Source organism: Narcine bancroftii, chromosome 7 (genome assembly GCF_036971445.1).
Source record: "Narcine bancroftii isolate sNarBan1 chromosome 7, sNarBan1.hap1, whole genome shotgun sequence".
NCBI classification, from domain to species: domain Eukaryota; kingdom Metazoa; phylum Chordata; class Chondrichthyes; order Torpediniformes; family Narcinidae; genus Narcine; species Narcine bancroftii.
Window position 1 is genome coordinate 160,159,526 of NC_091475.1, and position 24,391 is coordinate 160,183,916.

Genomic DNA, 24,391 nt, shown 5'->3' on the forward strand with positions numbered 1-24,391 from the left:
TGAATTCTCATGAGGGGATGTTTGAAATCCAGCAATAACTCATGGCCCCAAAAGCCATATTGTATCATCAGATAAGACAAATCATGAATGCTGTAGGCGCAACCAAGCAATAATTATTCAGGTGTAGAAAATATGTTGCTTACCCAATGATCACAGGTCGCCCTATTTAAAGCACTCATTGGTTCTTTCCTAATTATTCTTCAGCCAACTGTAAGTGGTTTTATTCTGAGCTTGTTCATTTCTTTCTGGTGAAATTTTAAAAAAATGATGCTTCAATGTTTCTCCTCAAGATTAAAAGAAGATTATAGAACTAATTCTCTGCCAGTTAAATATACCCTTGGTATTAGAAAAAGTTCTTTAGCTTTTAGGGATTACTATATTCATCTATGTTGTGAATTGCCGTCTTCCAGTTTGCAGTCACAACCCAGAAGCTAGAGAAAGCCTTGAGAAGGGCTTCCCCAGCGGGCAGCCCAAGAACTTTGGCAGCACTAACCTCTTGTTCATAATGAGGTTTCAGATAACCAGCGCTGGATAGGAAAAGAGGAAAGCACCTGAGGTTGAAAGTTCTCCATGTACAAAGTATTTTGAAAATCTACAATTGCTTAAAAGTTTTGCTTGATTTCCTACTGAAATGCTGTTTCTACTGCAACCAATGAAACAGTACTTTAACAATTGTTGGGATATGTAATAAACTGACTTTGTTTGAAGGTTATTTAACACATTGATGCTTAAAATGTCTCGATGTATGGCTGGTTACCTCCATTATCAGTATTTGATGTTACTTTATTTTCTTCACAGCATCTTGCCCTGTGCTCTGCAGTGGCAATGGCCAGTATGTGAAAGGACGCTGTTTATGCCACAGTGGTTGGAAGGGAGCTGAGTGTGATGTTCCCACAAACCAGTGCCTTGATTCAAATTGTGGCAACCATGGCACCTGCATCATGGGGACGTGCATCTGCAACTCTGGCTATAAAGGAGAGAATTGCGAACAAGGTAAATGATCCACTTAATCATTTATCATCTGGTGGCAGAGTGTTTGAATATACTCAATGTAGGAAGCACATAATTTAATCATCTCCCTGACACTGTGTCAAGAAGAAATAGAGAAAGTGAAGAATAGATCAATGTAGCCACGGTGCTCCAGTTTTAAAGGGCATGAGGAAACAAGTGAAGGCCATAGCAGAAGTTAGACCTCAATGAAAGCAAAGACGAGATGGGGTTCTGTTATCTGTTGTTAAACCATAACTAAAAGGCTTCACCTTTCTGTTTTCCTTAGGATGATGAATTGTTAGGAGGCAGCCTCTTGTCAGGATACTTTCTGATCTTTATTTAGTGCACATACCCAATGGTTAGCAAAGAAGAGATGCAAACTTGCTTTTTGGCCCTTTTCCTTTTCTAAATATTTTAATCCTCTGCTGGATAATGTGTCCTCTGCTGAATTACACATTGGCCATGTAGAAAATGCCTGACGTATATCAGCTACGCTAACATTTTTGTTATTTGTTGACTTGCAATACTTTGGCATCCAAAATTTTCAACCCGCGGCCTCAGTATGTGTGGAACCAGTAGGATATTTTTGTACTGAGTGCTTGATGCATGTCAAAGAAAAAACTGCAGTTTTCAATCAGTTAAAGTACATCACAACTGGTCCACAACTGGTTACAAACAGATGCCTTTATTTGTATTTGTCTGCAGTTGCAAGTTCTTTCTCAAACTCCTCATTCTCAGAACATCACACACTTTGCTAATGTGGTGTTTCTTTGATTTTGCATAATCTTGGCCATTCCATTGCAGCATAAAATTAAACATCTGCTCCTGATGTTTTGGTCATTTGTGAGCAAAGGTGATTGGATCAGGTCCTCACTATCAATGTGCTACACGTTATATTGCCCGATCAGTGCACAACAGAATGTTTTCTGAAATACTGATCGAAGATTTGTAATGAAAGAAATGCAGTTAATCTGGCTTCTATATGAAACAAAGATAACACCTAATTATTTGAAATAATTTAGCGTAGAAATCCATTGATGCAATGCCAAGAAATGACTGCAAATTTGAAACTGTATTACCAAAGAGTGGAGCAACTCTGTTCTGGGTCTTTTAAGTGCCAATTGGTACTGCCAGAACATTAAGTGGAATTATTGGGTGAAATTTTCTTTCCAGTATTAAACTCGCTGAAGTTGCAATTAAACCAGAGCAAGACCACCTGGTTATTTTCCTATTCAGTCTTATTGCAATTGGTTGTTGCATGTCAAGTGAGTAAAGCATTCCCTCATCAATAATTTTATGGGTTTTAGGAGTGAATGGGGTGTTGTTACTGGCAGGAATACATCAAACAGATAACATGGTTAAAAATTAGTGAATGATGTCTTTGGTTGTGGCTGAACCTCATATTAGTTGTCTACTTCAACAGGAAGATCTTGGGATTAGTCGGGTATGTGTGTCTCTGTTTCATCTGATATAAAAGTCATTATTTTTGTCATTACCATTTTCATATGTTGACTATAATTCCCCACTCCTAGCCCCTCAACAGCCTGTCAGGATGGGTAAAATTTACAAATAAACAGGATTTTAAAGAAAAAAAATCTGAGAAATCAGATCCTAATGGTTCCAGATCACAAACTACACCATCCAATATCCCTATATATTTAAGAATCAGTAATATTAGTATCCCCAGGGTTTTATCCACAAATCAACAGATTATTCTGAAAGTCATTGACCCTCTGGGAAAAGGAAAACCTTTTAACATCAAAACAAGAATTGAAAGTAAGGGGTGAAATCCGAAAGTCTACAAATGTGATTATAGTAAAAACACAAAAATGCTGGAGGAACTCACACAACATTCATGGGGGGTAAAGATAGATAACCAGCATTTCAGGCCTTCTTCAAGGTTTGAACTTGGCTGAATAGTGTACTAACAATAACCTCACACTCAATGTTACCAAAACCACAGAGTTGATTGTGGACTTTAGGAAGGGAAAACTGGAAGTGTGCAATCCAGTGATTAATAGGGGATCAGAGGTGGAGCAAATTAAAATCCTGGAGTCACTATCTCGGAGGATCGTTCCTGGATCTAACATACTAATGTAATCATGAAGAAAGCATGTCAGCACTTCTACTTCCTCAGAAGTTTGCAGAGGAAACCTTGGAAAACTTGTATGGATGTATAGAGGAAAGTGCTCCATCACAGCATTATATGGGGACATCAATACCTCAGAGCAGAAAGCCCTGCCAAAGGTAATAGACACAGCCCAGTACATCACAGGAAAAAAAATCTTTGAGAAAATCTATAATCATTGCTGCCAAGGATCCACACCACCAAGGATATGTTCTGTTTTCGCTGCTGCTATCAGGAAAGAAGTATAGGTGACACAAGACTCTCACCACCAGGTTGAGGAGCAGTTGCTATCTCTTCACAATCAAACTCCAAAACAAGTCTCAGTCAGAACCTCATTTAAAGGTCTCTTTACTCTGCACATTATTTATTATTAAATATCTAATTTTTCTGCATTTGCACAGTCAGTTTGTTTATATTTCTTTCTTTGTTTACATTTATTTCTCTTTTTGTATACATGTATTTTTTTCTATCACCTTAAGCAATCCCTGACTAATCACAGAACACCAACGACATAGGGATTGCTTAAGTGAGTTTAGGGCGCAGTTTGAAAACCACTGACTTAAATGAACAGTAATCAGGGTTATATGTGATGCACTTTGACAATAACTTTGAATGTTGAACTTAGAGCAAAAAGCAGGCAAGTAAATAACTTTGGTGCTTATAACGTGTACCAGGAACCAAATTGGTGAAAGTTTATTGCAAAAATCTCCCTGCATACTGCAATAACTCCCCAACATTTTAATTGCTGTAAATTAGATTGAAACCTGTTTATGCAACTGGCTGTGAGACTTGGAGTCAGCCTTATATTTAGCAGCCAGCTGATGTACTTATCGACCATATTTTATTGCTTTGAGAATGCCCCAGCTAGTAATTACTTTCTTGCATAATTGTCAGAAAAACATTGCTCAGACATAACCAGTTCAAAACATGTTCTGTTCCCAAATAAGCAGTTTTGTATTTTAAAGTAATTTGTCACTTATTAGGAGCTACTCTTTTAACTATTTCATTACTCACTGGTTGCCATAAAACATTAAAAATGCAATAGCTTTTCTGTACGTTCAGCAAGTTTTTTTTTTTCAGATTCCTAATATTGTAAAACAAAATTAATCATTTACATAAGTATTCCTCATACCATGGGTGCTCTGTAAGGGATTGCTTAAGGTGGTTTGTGAGTAGAAAGAAAAAGTTTGAAAAACACCATTTTAAATCGTACCTCGTTGACTCGTTATGTGCCTGGTTTCATAACTCCCAAAGGAAATTTTTCTCAAGCAAAATATTTCAGTAACAATTGGGTCCAGAGCAGTGCTTCTCAAACTTGCCTTCCCACCCACATCCCACCTTAAGCAATCCCTTACTAATCACAGACCATTGACGGCATAGGGAACACTTAAGGTGGAATGTGAGTTTAGAGGGCAGTTTAAAAACCACTGATTTCAATGAATGGTAATCAAATGATTTATATTGATTTTTATGGAGGGAATTTATTTTGGTCTTTGAGAATTAAATAAATTCTCAAATATTTCTATGTCAGAGACTCCTGTTAACCAAAACAGTCTTGGACATGAAAATTTATGAAAGTTTATTGCAACTAATAGTATGCTAGATGCTGATTCAGTCTTTCTTGATATGTTTATAAAAATACAAGTGTAAAACTGAGTCAAGCCAACCTGGTGCATAATCTGCTCCCTTTTTTTTTGAAAATTTTATTTAAATGTTTTTCAAAATGCATACATACAAAATAATCTAACAAAAAACACCCTACTAGCCCTCCCTAACCCACCCCCTACAACCCACCCTCCTCGGAGCTTAAAAAACACAATTATACCAGGTACTTAATGCTTGCTGCTTGGTGTGTCAACTCTTTATATCACAAATAAAAACATTTACTTAATATCCAAACACATTCATTCCAAATATAAAGTTCACATTTTAACAAAAAAAGATAATTATTTTGCAAATTATGTTATCTTCTCCAAATAAAGACACAATTGTAATTCATTGTGCCATCTTTGTATATTCAATTCAACATAATTTTTCCACGTAATAGCTATACATTTCCTAGCTACTGCCAACCCCAAATGTATAAATGCAATTTGGGGTTTGTCCAATCTCAATCCTGTTGTCAGTGTATTCATATAACCCAGTAAACACACCAACGGGTCAAGTTGCAAATCCATCTTAAATAAATCTCACAAAAACTTAATAATTTTTTCCCAAAAAGGTCTAACTTTTGTATATTCCCATACTGAATGAAAGAAGGTCTGTTCTCCACATTGAAAACACAAATTTGATGAACTAAAACCATTTTTTTAAAAATTTTCAGGGGTTAAATACAATTGATGTAAGAAATTATAATTAACCAAACTATATCGCACATTAAATTAACTTTGTAACACTATCAACACACATATTCGACCATTCCTCGCAAGATACGGTAATAGATAAATCTTTCTCCAATTTATCTTTCATTTTATATACATCTTTTCCTTAAGTTACATGTACATTTCCAAAATAAATCCCTTCTTTCCTTTATCAACAATTAATGTCTCAAATTTTGTTTGACCAAGTAACACCAATTCTCATCCAAAACTTTCTAACAATAAATTTCGAACTTGATAATAAGCAAATGAAGAGTTCGGTAATATACCAAACTTCTCTCTAAATCTATTAAAAGAAGCAAACATGCCTGCATCAAAACAATCCTCCACTCATTTCACACCTTTCATATCCCTGTCTTTCAAATAGGGGTTATTTCAAGAAAAAGGAATTATCTTGTTCTGATACAATGGTGCCCTAGCTGAAATTTTACCTTTAGTTCCTATAATTTGATCCCACTTATACCATATACCCATTAAATGTCTCAATACTGGAAGTTTATTCTTCTACAAAAGAAAACAATTCCATTAATATATATAAATTGAAGTTTTTTTTTCCCAGAAATCTGGTCCAACTCCACCTTCGCCCATACTGGAGGTTGATAAGTATCATACAACCTACTGATAACCTTTAATTATGTCACCTCATAATAATTCTGAAAATGTGGTAATTGAAGTCCACCTAAATCATACCTCCATGTTAACTTCTGCATAGAGACTCTTGACAACTTTTCATAAAAACAAACTATTTTATTTAATTCCTTTAAAAATTTCTTCAGTACAACATTCAAAGAATAGATTGAAAAAGATATTGAATACGGGGATATATATTCATTTTAATATGATTTACTTGTCCAATCAAAGTTAATATTAAATCTTTCCATCTATTTAAGTCAAATTTAATCTTATTTAATAATGGTATATAATTTAAACTATATAAATTTTGATATTCTTTATCCACTATTACTTCTAAATACTTAATTTTATTGGACCATCTAAACTTCGTAAGCTGTTTACAATCTGAGTAATCTTCTTCCAATATTCATAATATCTTGCTTTTATCCCAATTAACTTTATAACCCAAAATCACTCCATACCATTTCTTCAAATTGTGTAATGGTTCTAAAGAACTTTTAGGATAAGATAAATATGTCAACACGTCATCTGCAAACAGATTAATTCTATACTCTTGTTCACCTATTGTAATTCCAAGAGCCTTATCGCTTGAGCCAAAGGTTCTATACCAAATGCAAATAAGGCTGGTGACAGTGGACAGCCCTGTCTAGTTGATCTGGACAAATTAAATGCAGGCAAAACCTATCCATTCGTCACCACCTGAGCAGAAGGATTAGTATATAATGCCTTAACCCAACCAATAAAGAGTGGTCCAAATTTAAATCTTTCTAACACCTTAAATTAAAAAATCCACTCAATACAATCGAAAGCTTTTTCCGTGTTTAGTGCTAGTATCATTGGTTGATTGAGCTGTTGTCTTGAAGCATTAATTATTATAATCAATTTAGTAATATTGTCAGCTGAATATCTTTTCTTGATAAAGCCTGCTCCACATGTACTAATTTTGGTAGAAAATTAGCCAATCTGTTTGCTACAATCTTATAATCCATATTCAGTAAAGATATTGGTCTATATGAAGCCACTTTTAATGGATCTTTGTCCTTCTTTGGAATGACTGTTATTAATGACCTTGAAAATGACTCTGGAAATGCACCTGTTTCTGTCACTTGTTTAAGTATTTCTGCATATACGGAAAGCAACAAATCGTAAAATTCTTTATAAAAACTCCATTGTAAATCCATCTCCTCCAGGAGATTTCTCATTAGGCATGGATTGCGATGCCTCCTTAAGCTCCAAATCAGTAAATGGGCCATCTAATTCACTAATATCTGTTTCATTTAACAAATGTAAATTTAAATTAGCCAAAAAATGATTCAATCTGATCCATATGTATATAAATCCTGGTAAAAATATACAAAATTCATCATTAATTTCCTGTGGTTTATATGCTTTCTCTGAATTTCTCCTAATTCCATTAATCATTCTAGATACTTGTTCAGTCTTCAAATGCCAGGCTGAAACCTTATGAGCACATAATTCACACAGTGTTAATTAGTCATGTTTTGCATAGTGTTGCTTTGGCAAATCAGTAGGAGCATCATTTTATTCACTAGAGGAGAGAATATTCCCAATGGCCTGTGGCTGTTCCACTCGACTCTGGAGTTCTTTATAGCAAATGTTAATTGTAAGAGACACACCATTGATAAGAAAGACAGGAACATAATTGAAATATACCTTCTTGTAACATTATGCTATAATTTATAACATCAATGAAGTTGCATCTGCCAATTCAATTGAAAGTCGTGAACAACTGGAGAGGGAATGCTCCCTCATCTGATATCTTTGGGTGGCTTGAGATTAGCAGAGTTTCTAATATGATTTGTTATTCAATGATTTTTCTCCTCCTACACTGGGGATTGGCCACGCTTGTCAATTGTAGCAAAGTTACAAAATCTGTAGCTTTTACAGATTTTCCAATAGTGAAGTTATTTTCTTGTATTCTTATGAAATCAATTTTGAGTAGAAGCCTGCAAATTTGAAACACTGTCTTGCTGTTGGCATTTGACAATCCCCATCCATTACTAAATTATGATCCTTTTTACCCACAGAATGTGTCCTCTGTGCCCTGGAGGATCTATTCTTTAATATTTTTAGCACTATCTTTGAAGAAAAATTCTCAGGAGTATCTCAACCTTGGCAATTGCTGTGGGATGTGGGATTGTTTTATCACCTCAATTATTGATTTGATTTGCAACCAGCAGCACTTGTACAGCCAATAAAATGCTTCCATGGCAATAATGCAAGCTATCGAAATAGTTTGTAAGTCAGAATTTGAAAAAAAATATCAACAGCACCATTTGTTAAATAAAATAAATTATGATTGCAAATCCCATGCTGGCCTTAAGGAGTTTGTACATTCTTGCTGTGACTAGGTTTCCCTAGGGGGTCCCATTTCCTCCCACTGTTCGAAACATACTGGGGGTATAGGTGAATTGGATGTAAATTGGGCAGCACAGACTAGTGGGTTGAAATGGCCGTGCTGTATGTATGTCTAAATTTAAATTTTAAATTTAAGAAAGCTATTCTCTCTTATTAACAATTCTGTAATATCTGGAATTGGCATCTTGAATTATTATTGCTTAAAAATTCAATTACCTGACATTTTTGACTGTGTTATTCAAATTAAAATCAATGTTATTCTTCAGGGGTAAAATTGAATAATTGGCCCACAGAGTCAAACAACATGGATTAGGTCCTTTGGCCTAAATTGTCCATGGCAACCAAATAGGCATTCTGGGCTAGTCCTATTTTCGTGCATTAAGCCTTTCCGATCCATAAATCTGTCTAAATATCTTTGGTATGTCAAATATTGCCATTCAAATGATTTGCTAATCATTCCTAATAACTATTTGCAGGTTGTTTGCATCAGTTGTTAAATTCATTTTCTGGAGCAAGTCATTCTTGTGGCCATAATATCCATGGCAGGATTGCATGGGGTGAAATTGGACCAAAATGTTTGCCAGGTTAATAAATCACCAACCTTCATCCTTGGGCACCTTCTCCACTGAATGTATTTTCTCCTTAATACAAATGATTGCTCAGCCCAGTTTGAGCTTTCTCCACTTCATCCAAACAATGCCTCACCATGCAAGTTCCGTACTCCACTGACCTCATCTATAGATTTGCCAAAACAATTCTTGAGGCCTTCTTTTGGAAACCTTTCTGGATGAGGCTTTTTTCAGATCTGAGGTCTCAGATGCAAGATAGAAGTTTTCTATCTGAGTGCCAACCAAATCCACACTCTTAGAGTTCCAGTTTAGAGCCTGAGAAATCACAGCCTTACATCATTCTGTGCAGCTTATCTCTGGAAATGCCTACATGAAGCAGTCTGTTCAAAAAATAGTCACTGTTGCAAACACAACTTGCAACATTTATTTTATTTTTTTACTGAGGACAACAATATTTCAATATTCCCTTTCATGTCCTATTTCTTTTTTTTTTAATTTGGACATACAGCACAGTAACAGGCCATTTTGGCCCACAAGCCCTTGCAGCCCAATTGACCAACACACCCAGTACGTTTTTGAATTGCGGGAGGGAATCGGAGTCCCCGGGAAAAATCCTCGCAGAAATGCAAACTCCTTATAGACAGTGCAGGATTCGAACCCCAGTCCCGATCACTGGCACTGTAAAGGTGTTGCACTAATTGCTACACCAATCGTGCTGCCTTTTCATACGTTAATCCAAGCACTGATTGTTATTTCATGCAGCAGCATTTTGTAATTAAATCCCAGATATGATACTCATAATAAAAACTGTCTTCATAATAAATCACTGTCCTCCATGTCTAATCTTCCCCACCAAAGAAATAGAATGGTATTGAATATAAATCCTGTTTCCATTTGGAACAGGAGCAGACAAAAGTATTTTTCCGGATATCCAATTAACATCTCTTCCTACCATCTCTATCATTTTCCCAGCACCTGCCTCCAATCCACACTGTTCACCCTCACTTCCACATGTCATTTTAACTAGTCAGATACTCTCTGCTTCCCATTAAACCAGTTACTAAGTGACACATTTAAACTTGCCAACCAGATGCTCCAAGTAATTTCCCACTTTGCAAAGTTCATGTTTATTATCATCCAAATATACAAGTACAACCCGATGAAACAGCATTCTCCAGTGCTTGGTGTAAAAACATGTAGACACACATCCAGACATAACACACATTCAAACCAAATGATGAATATGCAATATATATATGTATATATTTACATATATATATATATATATATATACACACACACATATATATATATATATATATATACACACAAAAAGTAAATACAGTAACCCCCTCCCCCCAAGTATCCATCACCTATGGGGATTGGTAGATGCCAGATGAGTGAATTTGCCAGTTGCTTGAGATTGCATGTAGGGGGTGCCAATTTTAAACTTTTGTGGTTTTTTTTATTATTGTTTGCATTTATTTTTGCCAGTTGCTTGAATTCTGGATAAGGGGAATTTTACTGTATGAAGGGGAAGTAAAAATTGCTCACTTAACAGTGAGTTTCAAAAAGTTTTATAATTACATTTATTTAATTATTTTCAAAGTCTTTCAAAATGCTGCTCTTGATTCCACTTTTTTGTTTATTGGGAGATTACTGATTGTGTTTCCCATTCTGCAGTTCATTGCTCATTCCACTTTTCAGAATCTTCTCCATTTCCAAAGGAGGATGCAAGATATCAGTGCTTTACTCCTTCACCATTGATAAGCTCTGCCAGTGACCACAATACTTTTCTACCAGGTTATAACGGTTTATTGGAGTAAGATCCACAGAAATTGTGTTTGTTACAGGATGGAAGCTGCAGCTCCTCTTTCTTATTTTCTCTCAACAGTTCAAATTTGAGAAGGTATGATTAAACTGGAAAGGCTGCAGAATAATTTAACAAAGATGTTGCTTGGATTAGAGAGCTTGAATTAGAAGGAGAAATTGGATAGAATGGGTATGTTTTCGTTAGAGTAATGAAGACCGAGAGCTGATATGGTTGAGTTATATTAAATAATGAGGGGCATTGATAGCCAGAATCTGTTTCCCTGGCTAAGGAGACCTAAAACTAGAGGGCAATGGTTTAAAATGAAAATATGGAGGTTTAAATGAGATCTGAGGGGTAAATTATTTACACCAAGAGTGGTTGGTATCTGAAACGAGCTGCTGGAGGAGCTAGTAGTGGAGCAGGAATGGAAATAATATTTAAGAGGCATTTGGACAGATACTTGAATGAGCAAGGACAAGAGGGATATAGAATTAATGAAAGCAAGTGGGATTAGCACAGATGGGTAGGATGGCCAGTATAGATGCAGTGGGCCTGCACAACTTCGTCTTTTGTTTCAGCTTCCATTTTATAAAAACCAATATGGTTCCTTTATTTGGCCTTGGCAGTTATAGAAATTTCAAATTTATTTATGTCAACTATTTTCCTGTTATCATTTCTATTCATGGAATTTAAAAGGAACATCTTTTCCTCCAGTGCAGGCTTAAAGATGTGAACTCCTATACAATAAAGGGAAGCTCACCAGTGTTCAATTGTCATTCTCTTGTTCCTCATGCATCATCCAAAATTAATCATGTCGTTCTGATTCCAACACTGTTTCCAGTCTCACCAGTTTATTTTAAATGCTTCAAATACCTTGAGTTTTACGAAAGACATTTGCGGAAAGTCAACTTTTAAATGAAATGTTATGAATAGATAGAATTATGGAAACTCTTGCTGTGTGTATTATGTGTAGCATGGTCATCAATGGCTCCTCATAAATGCACTCATGATTTTAGTTTGAGAACTTTGCTCTTCTCTCAACAAACCATGACAGTATTATTGTAACACTTCCATTTCCTAGTAAAGTGCTCCATCTACAAAAGCAAAGCAAAATTGAACTTGATCACTTGCTGCCTTCATCAGCCATATTCTAAACACACCAGCAAGCCAATTGAAAGAGTTTACAACACCAGCATTTTCCCTCAATATCAAAAATTCTCCTCTCAAAATCTAATGGCGCCAACAACTTGTTTATGAATATTTTCCGTCAAAACATTCTAGCTGCTCCTCATCATGGTCTTTTTGCTGTTACGCTCAACACAAAGCCTGATTGTGTCCAGAACCTGCCCCAACATCTTAGTAACACTGAATCAACCATGGCATTGAGCAGCCCTGCGAGTTCAGGATAGTTGGAAGTATTCACTATTCAGCTAAGGTTAGCAGCAACAATGGTTCTAATGAACTGGTCCACTCATAAGCCCTTGTCAAACTACCATAGTAAGACCTAGAATGCAACCAGCCTTAAGCTAAAAAAGGGTGGCAGGTAATGTACATCCCACAGAAAATGGTTTTTGGGAAAAAAAAATTGGTCCCATTGAAAATCAACAAGACCCTATTTGCATGGAGCCACAGGAGATGGATAGAATTTTGAATGAACACTTCTAATTAGTCTCTTCTGTGAGGAGATTGTGGAAGCCAAGGAATTCCAGGGAACAGGTGGTGAGGAGCTGAGCTATATTAAAACAACCAGAGAGGTCTCAGAGTCCTTGAGCCTAAAGTGGTAAAATCTCCAGTGTCTGATGAATTGCATCCACACCTTGAGGGAATCTAGAGAAGAAATTATGGAGGCCCTTGCTGAGATATTTTCATCATTGCTAGCCTTGCTGGAAGACTAGAGAGTGGCTGTAATTGAAAAATGGCAGCAAGGACAAGCCAAGCAACCACAGGCCAGTGAACTTCAGTAAGTGGTTGGAAAATTACTGGAGGGGAATTTGAGGGATCGGATTTGGATAATCAGGGACTAGTTGGAAGTGGTCAGCGTGGATTTGTGCCAAGCAGATCATGTGTCATGAGTCTGATAGAACCTTTTGAAAAGGTAATAGAGTTGATGAAGGCAGGACAGTGGACATTGTAAATATGTACTTTGGTAAGCCCTTTGCAAGGTCCTGCATGTCAGGTATGCCTGGCATGTTCAATCCCATGACGTCAAAGGTGACCTACCCATTGGATTTAATACCTCTTTAATCCGGCGATGTTGGGACCTGGCCATGCCGGACCACAAAAAATGTCGGAAAACAGAAATTGACCCTTAATGGAACCTGCTATGTAAACATATCAAAGGTAAAACAAAGCTTAAAACAGGAAATCATTCTGTGGGGCAGCACAGTTATCCTAGTGGTTAGTTTACAGCCCCAGTGATTGGGACCAGGTTTGAGCCCCACGTTGTCTGTAGGGAGTTTGTACTAATGGCGGAAGATTGAAATGTGCCGGACCATGGGAGTTGCTGGACAACAGAATGCCAGATAAGAGAGGTATAATCTGTACTGGCTTAGCGGAAGGAGGCAAGGGGTTGTGGGTGAAGGATGTTTTTTTCTGATTGGAGGCCTGCTGCAGAGGTCAGCACTGGGCCCACTTGATTAGTACAATTACAGATGACACCAAAATTAGTTGTGTGATGAACAGTGAGGAAGGTTGTTTAAGTTTAAAATGGGATCAATTGGACCAATGAATGGCAATTGGAATTTAACCCTAAATGTGATGTGTTGCCTTTTGGTAAGTCAAACCAGGGCAGAATTTATACAGTGAATGGTGGGATTCTGGAACTTTTGTAGAACAGAGTCTGAGGGGTACAGGTAGGAATTTGGATGGACAAGGTGGTAAAGAAAACATTTTAAATGCTTGACTTCATTGGGTACGGTATGGAGTGCACAAGCTGGGACTTCATGATTCAGCTGCACAAAGCTTTCTTGAAACTACAGTTGAAGTACTATGTGTAGTCCTGGTCACCCTGCTATGGAAAGAGCATCAATAAATTGGAAGGGTTGCAAAGGAGACTCACTGGGATGTTGCCAGGACTGGAGGGCTTGAGATACAGTGAGAAATTGAAAAGGCATAGTCTTTATTGCCTGGAGTGAAGGAGGCTGAGGAGTGAATTTAGAGAGGTTTAAGAAATCATGAATGAGCTGTTAGAGAAAACTGTAGAAGTGGCCACAATAACAACATTTAAAAGATGAGGACAATCTTGTGAATAAGCAAGTAAAAAACATGTCTGCCATTACTGGAAATCTGGAACAATACACAAAGTACTGGAGGTCAGGCAGCATCCATAGAAAGCAAAAGAAATTCGATGTTTGAGGCTGGAATATGAGGCCCTGTTCCCAAAGAAGTGCTCCAGCCAAGATTTCTTTCCACAGATGCCATCTGACCTGCTGAGCTTCTCCAGCTCTTTGGGTATTGTATAGATAAGAAGGACTTATCAAAATGGACAAGTTGGGCCCTGTTCTATGCCTTTTGACTCTACAACTCTGACAAAATGAAAAGAAAATGATCATCTCTCCTTAACTGTAGTTACATTATACCATTATTTATAGCTCAACTTCAAAGGATAAGGCTTAGAACAGGATTACATTTCAGTTGGTGCATTTCAATAACAAGGCACTAGAGCTTGTACAGATGATGTCAACGCAACTCTCAATCAACATTATGGGGTTGCCATTGACATGAAATTCAGTGAATCCAGTCAAGTTAACATCATGTTTCGAAGAAGGCAGAGCATGATCAATTCCCAGCTCTCAACATCTCTACAACTTACAAGTGTCAAGAGTATGAATGAATGCTCACCACTTACCTCAATGAGTGAAGGTGCATCATCCATTATAAAGTTCTTCACATGAGTGGTGCCTCCGCACCAGGCTGAGTAACCACCTACTCTACTCTCAGCATGATGTGGCTACAATGGGTATGATGCGCACAATGAACTACCAAGGTTACAATGACAGCATTACCTTCTTCTAACAAAAAAAGGAACAAGAGCTCCAAGATCACAAAATCACCACCTTGCACCACCTGGGTATATATCAGGCTGCTTCATCAGTGCTGCAACAAAATCTTAAATTAACCCACCATTGGCATTGTTGGGGTGCTTTCACCATAATGATGGCAGCAATTGAGGACAGAACCCACAACTTCAGAGATCATCTATGGAGATGCAGTGAAATGTGGTCTCCCAGAAGGGTGAGAATTGATGTACATTCTCTTCACTGCTGAGCAGTGGCAAGTCATCTATATTACTGGCACAATCCCTTCACCTTTCATGCTCACTTTTCAGATTTCCTATTTCTTGTCAGAGTGCATTCATGACATCACATACAACCCTGAGATTTTTTTTCCCTGCAGGCCAGGTAGAGTTACCATTTATTGGTCGTGAAAAAAGTTGTACTCAAGAAGATGTGTGCACATGTAAACAATTAAAAAATGTAAGCAAATTGTACAATAAAGAGAGGAAAAAAATCAATAAAGTACAAAAGAGTCCTTAAGTGAATCCCCGATGAGGTGTCTGTTGGTGGAGGGTTGGCAGCTGTTCCTGAACCTGGTGGTGAGAGTCTTGTGGCACCTCTACCCCTTTCCTGATGGCAGCAGCTCGAACAAAGTGGGTGGTGTGGATCCTTGATGATTGCTGCTGCTCTCTTACGGCAGCATTCCCTGTAGAGGTACTCAGTGGAGGGGGAGGGCTTTGCCTTTATGTCCTGGGCTCTGTCCAGTACCTTTTGCAGGGCTTTATGCTCAGGGAAATTAGTGTTCGTGATGCAGCCAGTCAACACAATTTCCACCACACCTTTTTTTCTTTTTTATTAAAGACTGCATCCCACTGTATTGGGCAGGCTGCACTGCAGTGCCTATTCACAGGCACAATCCCATTACAGATCAGCACGGGGACTTTGATCTGCTCCGTTTCTGACCTGGGCCGATCCACCCCTCTTTATTGCACCTGGTGGTTCTAGGTTCCCCTGGAAGCACCATATGGATGCGGAACTTAATGCGGATGCCCGATCGGCATAGCCCGCAGCAGCCCAGAGCTCCTGGCCTCAAGCAGTCCTACAACCTCAGCCTCCAAGCAGCTGGATAACAGGCGCACGCCACTACGCCCGGTCACCACACCTCTATAGAAATTTGCCAGGGTTTCCGATATCAAAGCTAAACCTCTGCAAACTCCTGAGGAAGTAGAGTTGCTGGCGTACTTTCTTCAGTATATAGGATTCAGGAAAGATCCTCTGAGATAGTGACTTCTAAGAACTTCTATTTGCTCACCCTGATGCTGCATTTTCAATATTTTCTCACTTGCTTCCAATAAAGTTTGGGTTTCCAACTGCAGTATTATAAGCCACTACAATAAATATGTCACTGTCGCTCCTGATAATGTCGAGGAAGGGGGAGAAATGGGCCATGTCGTCATCAAGCACCCAATCTGTGATTAAGAATAATTGTCCCAATAAAATATCGCTGATGATCAGCGAAAAAGTTTTTAGTTCCAGGAATTTATTTCAGTTGTTCAATTTACAAGTAAACTACATCTTTAAGTGCATTGAGATGATAGAAAGAAAAGGTCATTAGCATTTGTGATTGAAATGAGGACACAATTCCTAACATGAATTTTTTGAAATTGGAAAGTTTGCAATTTTGTATTCATGATCTCTGCATTCAATATGACTTCTATTTAAAATCCATTTTTTTTTGTTTTACTCCAACCATGACTGCAATTTCTTGCTGATTTATTGAACTCCATTAAGTCCAGAAGAAGGTAAACACATCCCTGTTGACAGAGCTCCATGCTGACGTTGACAGAAACATCAGTTCCTCTGAGTGTAGCTGACCTCAACTTTAGCATTGAGTTTTGTCAGCTCTTACAGTGGTTGCTCGAAGGGTAAGACCAAGGAATATTTCACATTATTTGGAATCTAACCATGTCATGATTTAATTTAACCATAGTCTGGATAAAATATCAACTACAAAAAGAAAGATTTCTGATCTACTCTTCAATTCACATGTCATCAGCTAATAATTAGACCATAGAACGTAGAACAGTAGTTCTTTTTATTTCCACTCACATCCCAACTTGGATATTCCCTATGCCATAGATGTTCTGTGATTAGTAAGGGATTGCATAAGGTGGGATGTGGGTGGAAAGAAAGAGTTTGAAAGCCACTGTTTTAATCGTACCTAATTGACTCGTTATGTGCACGCTTTCATAACTCCAAAGGAAATGGGCCAATGACCATTTTACTCAAGCAAAATATTTCAGTAACAATTGGGTGTAGAGCAGTGATTCTCAACCTTCCCTTTCCACCCACATCCCACTTTAAGCAATCCCTTACTAATCACGCCGATGGCCTAGGGATTACTTTCAGTGGGATGTGAGTGGAAAGAAAAAGGTTGAGAACCACTGCAGAATATTACAGCACCATACGGACCTTTCAGTCCATGATGTTGTCCATATATTTAAAAAAATTAAATCCTCCCTACCTCATGCCCTGTATTTTTCTTTCATACATGTGCCTTTCCCGTAGCTCACTCACAGAACCTTGGAAGAAAATTGCATTTGACTGAGAACTAATTCAAGGTTGATAGAATACTGGAAAGTATTGAATAGAATTGCATACAACTTCCAATGCAGAAACAGACAATTGACTTAACCAATTTTTTGGCATCATTTTGCACCACACTCATCCTCCTCCCATCTAACCCCATTAGTGAGTGCTCCTTCCCTTTATTCCACATTTGTTCAACTGCCTCAAAAATATACCCTGGTTATTCTCTTCAACTCCTCCAGTTGTAGCCACACAAACCCAGAACTGAATGATGATTTATTTAAATAGTTGAGGGTTCTATGTTTGTCCTGCTTCAGTCCTATTGCTTGGACCATGTTGAGTGTTAATTGCTTATCCAGCAAAGAGTGTGAATTTACCAATTCAGTTTCATAATGGAGACTCCAATTAAGCATGGGTTGGGGATTAACATCACTGCACATGTTCTTGGTGCTTCATCATGCACGCAGAAGTACCCAACTATACTTGGGGCATTATCTGAATCTCATGAATGAATTTGGATGTTAAAACAATCACACAGAGTTGAGACTGCATCAGCTAATGATTGAGCTTCCCTGCATGTGACGCATGTGACATATAAAATCCTTTATAATTTTAAACTCTCGATTGGGTCTCATCACAGCCCTGTCTTTTCTCCATGCAACAAAGTCTTTTGTAAAGTGATTTACACTTTCTTTACTCTTTACCCTTCAGTGCCATAATATCAATTTGGATTATGAACTGCCAAAGGGCATTTTTTTTCAGATAATATTAATGGCATTGAAACATTTGAATCATTCCATTTATTTTTGATAAATGACGTGAAAATAGCTGAGTAGCCAAGTCAAAAGCATTCGTTCTTTCAAATGTCTTCTGATTTCAAGGCCAGTGCATTGGACGCTATATTTTTCAAATTCAAAGAATGGTCATTTATCCTACTGAGCCAGGGACATCCTTATATATCTTTTTGGTAAATAAAGCAATGATCATTATTTGCATATTTACTAGAAAAATCTGTGATTCTTTTGTCCAAGTTGTCATAATGCTTGAGGCATAAACATTTCCAACATTCAGTTCTATTTCCTGATGCAGAGAATTGACCTGAAAATGTTGAGGTCATGTCATCTACATTAACTATGCTTTGTTTCTACATTTGACATCCGGAAATGCTAATTTATGCCAAACTCCTCCACGTGAATGATAATATCCATTTGTTCAGCTATTACAGAAAAAAACAAACTGCTGGTGGAATTCAGTCGTTCTGGCAGTAACTGAACAGGGAAAGAGATAGTCGACTTTCTGATTGAAAATCTGTTCAGCCATAAAAATGGCTTTTTACTGCCATATCTTTTCATGTCTCCACTTTCAGTTTGCTTTCAATTCATTTTGTCAGATAGTTTTTTTTTAAATTCTCACCTCATGACTTTAAAAGTTTCTATGAAATATTGTTAAATTTGGCTTTAAAAGCAATCTTCTGACTTCCTTTCTTTCTAGTTCTGTTTCCAGGGTCAAAATTAAACAGAAGGTAGATAAAACTGAGCTGATCTTAAGAAAAAACCCACGCCAGCCATTTAGTGCAATTCTCTGCTGGCATTGTATGATCAGTGAAGTATCATAGACTAAATATTACAGGGACCCAGCATATCTTCTATGAGTGTAGGAATAGAAACTTCAACGCTAATATAATTCAAGAACTATTGAGTCCATTGTAGTGAAATTAAAGTGATCTAAGTAGATGCAATATAATGCATGTGGTGGACCTTTCTGCACATTTCTATCATGTGAGATCATTACTGGTCACTTTTAGACAGGAATTTAGTATACAAGTACTCCCCGACTTGTGGCTTATGTCCATCCGCACAGACAAACAAAAATTTGTTTAAAAATATAAAGGAAAAATATAAAATTTACACCATTTATGTTGTATTTGACAAACTATAACAGGGATACAGGGTATGTAAGAGCCAATATGTGCGTACCTACCTTGATAGTCGGCGTCCTGGGGTCCGTAGGCTGGATGCGGCCGTCTTGATTCCTGTGGGCATGCGCAGGTCTTCAGTTGCAGCACGCAAGGTTCACGTATTGGAGTTTGGTTGGCACATGCGTGAGAGTGAAGGGCGTAAATTCAATATCATTAAGGTGCATGGGCCAATTGAACTCCAATGTGCCAACCGAAGACTCGCGCATGTGCACAGGAATCAAGATGACCGTTCCCAGCCTACAGACTCCAGGGCACTGACTAACAAGGTAAGTATGCATATATTGGCTCTTACGTGCCCTATATCCCTGTCATAGTTTGTCAAATACAATATAAACCAGGTAAATTTTATATATTTTCTTTTTTTTAAAAACAAACGTACGCAATTCCAACATACAGCCATTCTGAGATAGAACCGATCCTTCTGTCCGAATTACGGTCGTAAGTCAGGGAGTAACTGTACATCATTATGTCCTCCTTTTGTGTTCCAGTTCAGGAAGCATTGTTTGCAATTTTGCTCCCAGAAGTTGACCCTGAAGGGCAGCAAAATGGCTAATCAGCAGCAAGGAATCTCTGTGGCCGTTTGAATTGGCAGAAGTAACCTGAAACAGAAGGAGTGGCTTAAATGTGGAGCCTTCATCTCTGGGTACCTAGACAAGAGAATGGAAAATTATGTGTGTCAACTCCTGACAAAGCATTATGCTCAGTTAAAACAGTCTTCCTGTGAATGTTCACAACAAAAGCAGCAACCATAGATGAAAAATTATTAATGTTAATGTCAGTCGTCACAACGATTCATGTAGTGGTTAGCACAGCAGTATTATAGCACCAATGACAAGAGTTCGAATCCAGTGCTGTCTGTATGGAGTTTGTATGTTTTCCCTGTGTCTGTGTAGGTTTACCCTGGGTACCACCCTCCAAATGGCATGGGGTTGGAGGTTAATTTGGGCACCATGGGTTTAAGTGGCCAAAATCAGCTTCTACCGTGCCGTAAATTTTAATAAAATGAAATTTACAAAAATAAATGCTTCTGGACAGCATAATCAAAAAAGCTCTAATGCTCAGAGCTGCTTTCCAGTAAAATCCTTCAGCACAATTCCATGATTGTTGCTATAAGCATTTTGTTTTTATGTGTAGCGCTTCCCACAGTAGTTTTCTCTTATAAGCTTCACCATTTACTGATTGTAAACAGGATTTCCTGGAGAAACATATTACAAGAAGGTCCAAGAATCTCACAGGTCTAATGTGTCAAGTTGGCCTCTCAGTGTGATCACGGTTGTTAGGAGGCAGGCAGTCTTTTGACCTCAGGTTTTCTGAGAGTTGAAGTCGTAGCTCTCAATTAATTCTTTTCCCCAACAGACTTTTTGTAATGGCTGATGTCTTTGTGACCCTGAGCAGTTTTAGGTAGTGTGAAACAAGGCAGTGATTCTGCTATTTAATGACATAATCTTAAAAAATAGTTTGAGGAGAATAGCGTTGTGGTTCTGAACCATGTTGCTCCTTTACTATTTTTCAGTGGACTGCTTAGACTCGACGTGTTCAGGGCGAGGAATTTGTGTCCGAGGGGAATGCCACTGTGCCACAGGCTGGGGTGGACCAAACTGTGGGACTCCAAGGGCAGCTTGTGAAGACCAGTGCTCGGGACATGGGACTTTCCTACCTGATTCAAGGACCTGCAGCTGTGACCTTGCCTGGACTGGCCATGATTGCTCAGTTGGTAATTGTGCCCAAATACTCCAATTACTATAATAGAGGAAGAGCCACTCAATTCCCAGCAGTTTCATTCTGACTGAGTCAAGCAGTGATTGCAACTCCTGTAAAGTGTCGCCTGTAAATTTTGTTACGTGTTCAGACAGAATTACTAGGATATTGGTATTCATTTTCTTGAAAAAAATTTAGAATTATGAAATGTTAATAATCACATTTAAAATTATAATTAATTGCTAAATATTCAACATTTTTGGAGAAGCAAATGAGGTATAATTCAATTTCCAGCTGTCACATTCTGTCTTACTTATCTTGCGCATTCTTTCACCCTTTGGTTCTTTGAGATACCCAAATGAATCATAAAAAATTTTTTCCATGTTACTTGAGCACTAAGCCTGTAAATAAAGGACAGTGGTGTGTTTTGGAGATCTCGGCCACTTTTCTCAAATTTTATGATTTCTCCTTTTAATAGTTGTAAAAATAATTCACATAGTATTATATCTCTCAGCAAAACTAAAGGACTGGATCCCCATTCTGCGATTCTGGCATGGAATAGTCTGATTTTAGAATGTTGATCTGGACCGTATGCTGTTGCATTTCCTGATTTTCAAACATCTGCTCAAATGGACCAAGGACCACAGGGATTATTTTATTTTTCCCCAAGGAGCCCAATTCTCAATCTAATTTTTCGACTTCACTTTTAATGAATTTGAAGAATAAAATCAAATGCATCTTAAAATTTCAAACAAAAACAAAAAAGTGCTGAGAAGACTCAGCACCTCAAATCAGGCAGTATCTGTGGAAAAAAATAGTCATGGTGGGAACCCGTCGTCTGATTGTTTTCTTTCTAGAGCTGCCCGATGTGGGTTTCCGGTATTTTCTGTTTCCTTTTTGGATTTACAATATTGGCTGTTTTTATTTTGATTTTCATTGAGAATGCCACCTTCTCCCTCCCCCCACTCCTGCCCCCGCGGCTCATCCTGAGAATGAGAGGTTAAAACGACTCCTTTTGAGACCATGATGATGTCTCATCTTTTACTTATCAAGAGAAACAGCAATGGGACTTCCTTTCACTGAACTCAAAATTCAAATAAATTGCCAACCAAATTAATAATTGTCTGGAAAATGAGATTGTCTCTTTTTCTGGAGCCCAAAACTTTTGCAACTCTCAGCCCAACATGGAACTTAGAAAACTAACAAAAATGCTAGGCAAGAATCCATAGAAGGTGTTCTTTTTTACCCAAATTCATGGGAAGAATCTTGTCCTGTGTATTTCCAATGGCAGCAGCCTACAGAGCTTACAACTGCTGCATCCACAGTACAGTGATATAAAGTGGCCCCGTGGAGATCAGGACAATCAAGGTAGTGGAGCTCTCTCCTGTATGGCTAAGCACCACTCATATAATGTGGCTATATCCATCCTTGTGCCCTGGATAGAAACAAGCCACAATGAGGCACCAGCTTATCAAGAGATGCTGCAATTTTCCTGAACAAAAGAGGGACACAAAAATAGTGTTAATAGAAGAGCTGTAGGAAAAAGGCACAGATTTAGGGAAAAGCAATAGTAAAAGCCACAATCGGGAACCTTTAATTCAGAGTCCCTTACTGAAATTGTTTGAGGGTGAGTGAAAAATGGGTGTCATATGTTGCACCTTTAACAGCATGTGAAAGAAATTCCTCACCTATCCACTGATAAACATGGAAAAGGATGTTGTGCACCATATTAGACCTACATTTGGCACTGGGCAAACATCACACATGTCAAGGTAAGCTGTGCCCGAGCCAATTTCATATTCCACTCAGAGGTCTAGCTTTCATGATCTAATAAGATTTTATGAGGAAAATTGTTCCAAATTACATAGATTGAATGCATTGACTTTCTGACCAAACGACTTAGTAATGGATTTCATTAGATAATGCTCAAATGTATTGGGGGGGGGGGGGGGGGGGGGGGGAGGGGGAGAGGAATTTAAATCTTAACTTAGAATTCCATGCAGGTTTCTCTGCAACTCAAATTTCTAAAGTGTTTCCTCTCTGCTATTTCATGGCCCATTGTACCCCTTATATCATCCTGCCTGAGTAGGAATGCAGTATTTCTGTTTCTAAGCTGTTAGTATTAGCAATATGCAATCCTCTTTTACCTGGTAACCTACATGACAACATTCCTTCCTTCCATGCAGCAAAGTGCTTGGTCTACGCACAAACAAAGGTGGAGAAATCACTCTTCAGGGACATGTGGATACTGGTTGCTAAGGCAGTGCATTATCGCAGCAAATATCACGTTAGACAGACTCCCTCATAGGCGGTTCATTCTAAAAGCTACATTGCCCGACAATTTTGACATTGCAAAAGCCTGTTTTGAATTTCAACATTTTATTGAACCAAATTCTCCATAATCCTTTTAAAGCTTATTCTATTTTTGCTTCATTTCCTTCCTCTTGAACTCTCTTCTATGAATCAGTGAACTTGACAATATTATAACCCAGTGACATTATTGCACTTATCATTTGATTTCTGCAGTCGCAGATGCATTTTGTCTTGAAACTCAGAACGTTTCTTCATTCTGAATCATGGAGTAGAGAAAGATAATTTTGAATGAAGGTGGATATTTGGAATGCTGACTCTCTCCAGCAGTGGGATGCAGCAAAGCAGATTCTGTAAATTGAAACTTAAGTGTTTCCCCCCCGCCCCCCCCCCCCCCCACTCTGCCGCCATCACATTATGCTGTGATGGGTAAAATGTATCCTTTCACTACCTGATAGACCTCCAGACCTCAATCCGCAATATTAATTAGAATGTACAAATGCCACAATTTCTAATGCAACTTATTTAACCTTGGAAGGTAGGAATCCTTGATTGTTTGGCAAAGTTTTGTTTTCATTTGGAAGCTCTTTCGCAGAGATGTACAAATCTGTGTGAAGTTGCTGAAATTTCATGTCACCATGTAAGTGATGCCATTCATGTCCCCCTGTGGCAGTTTCTGTGTTTCCTACCTGCCTCAGGAAAACTAGGTAAAAAAGATTCTAAAACCCCATACATGTTCAGGATATCTTTGCGACTGATGTATCAAGTCATCAATTATACCTAATCATTTGGGTTTTAACCATGCAGAGTAGATATTTTCTTAAGCAAGGAACTTCTGGCATCCAGCAATTTGTGCTTAAATTTTAAATTTTTAACATTTTGTTTTCAACACAGTAGAAGCTGCTTCTGGCCATGGAGACCTATATCACCC

General features: G+C 38.0%; 1 protein-coding gene across 1 annotated transcript in view; it reads left to right on the forward strand.

Annotated features, from left to right (window-relative positions):
* The window catches only part of LOC138740058 (teneurin-4-like), a 393,122-nt gene that overhangs the window by 218,213 nt on the left and 150,518 nt on the right, over positions 1 to 24,391 (forward strand). Inside the window, exons 10-11 of the mRNA XM_069892490.1 lie at positions 799 to 993; positions 20,966 to 21,166. Coding sequence (XP_069748591.1) covers positions 799 to 993; positions 20,966 to 21,166 — 396 coding nt within the window. The remainder of the gene's footprint in view (positions 1 to 798; positions 994 to 20,965; positions 21,167 to 24,391) is intronic.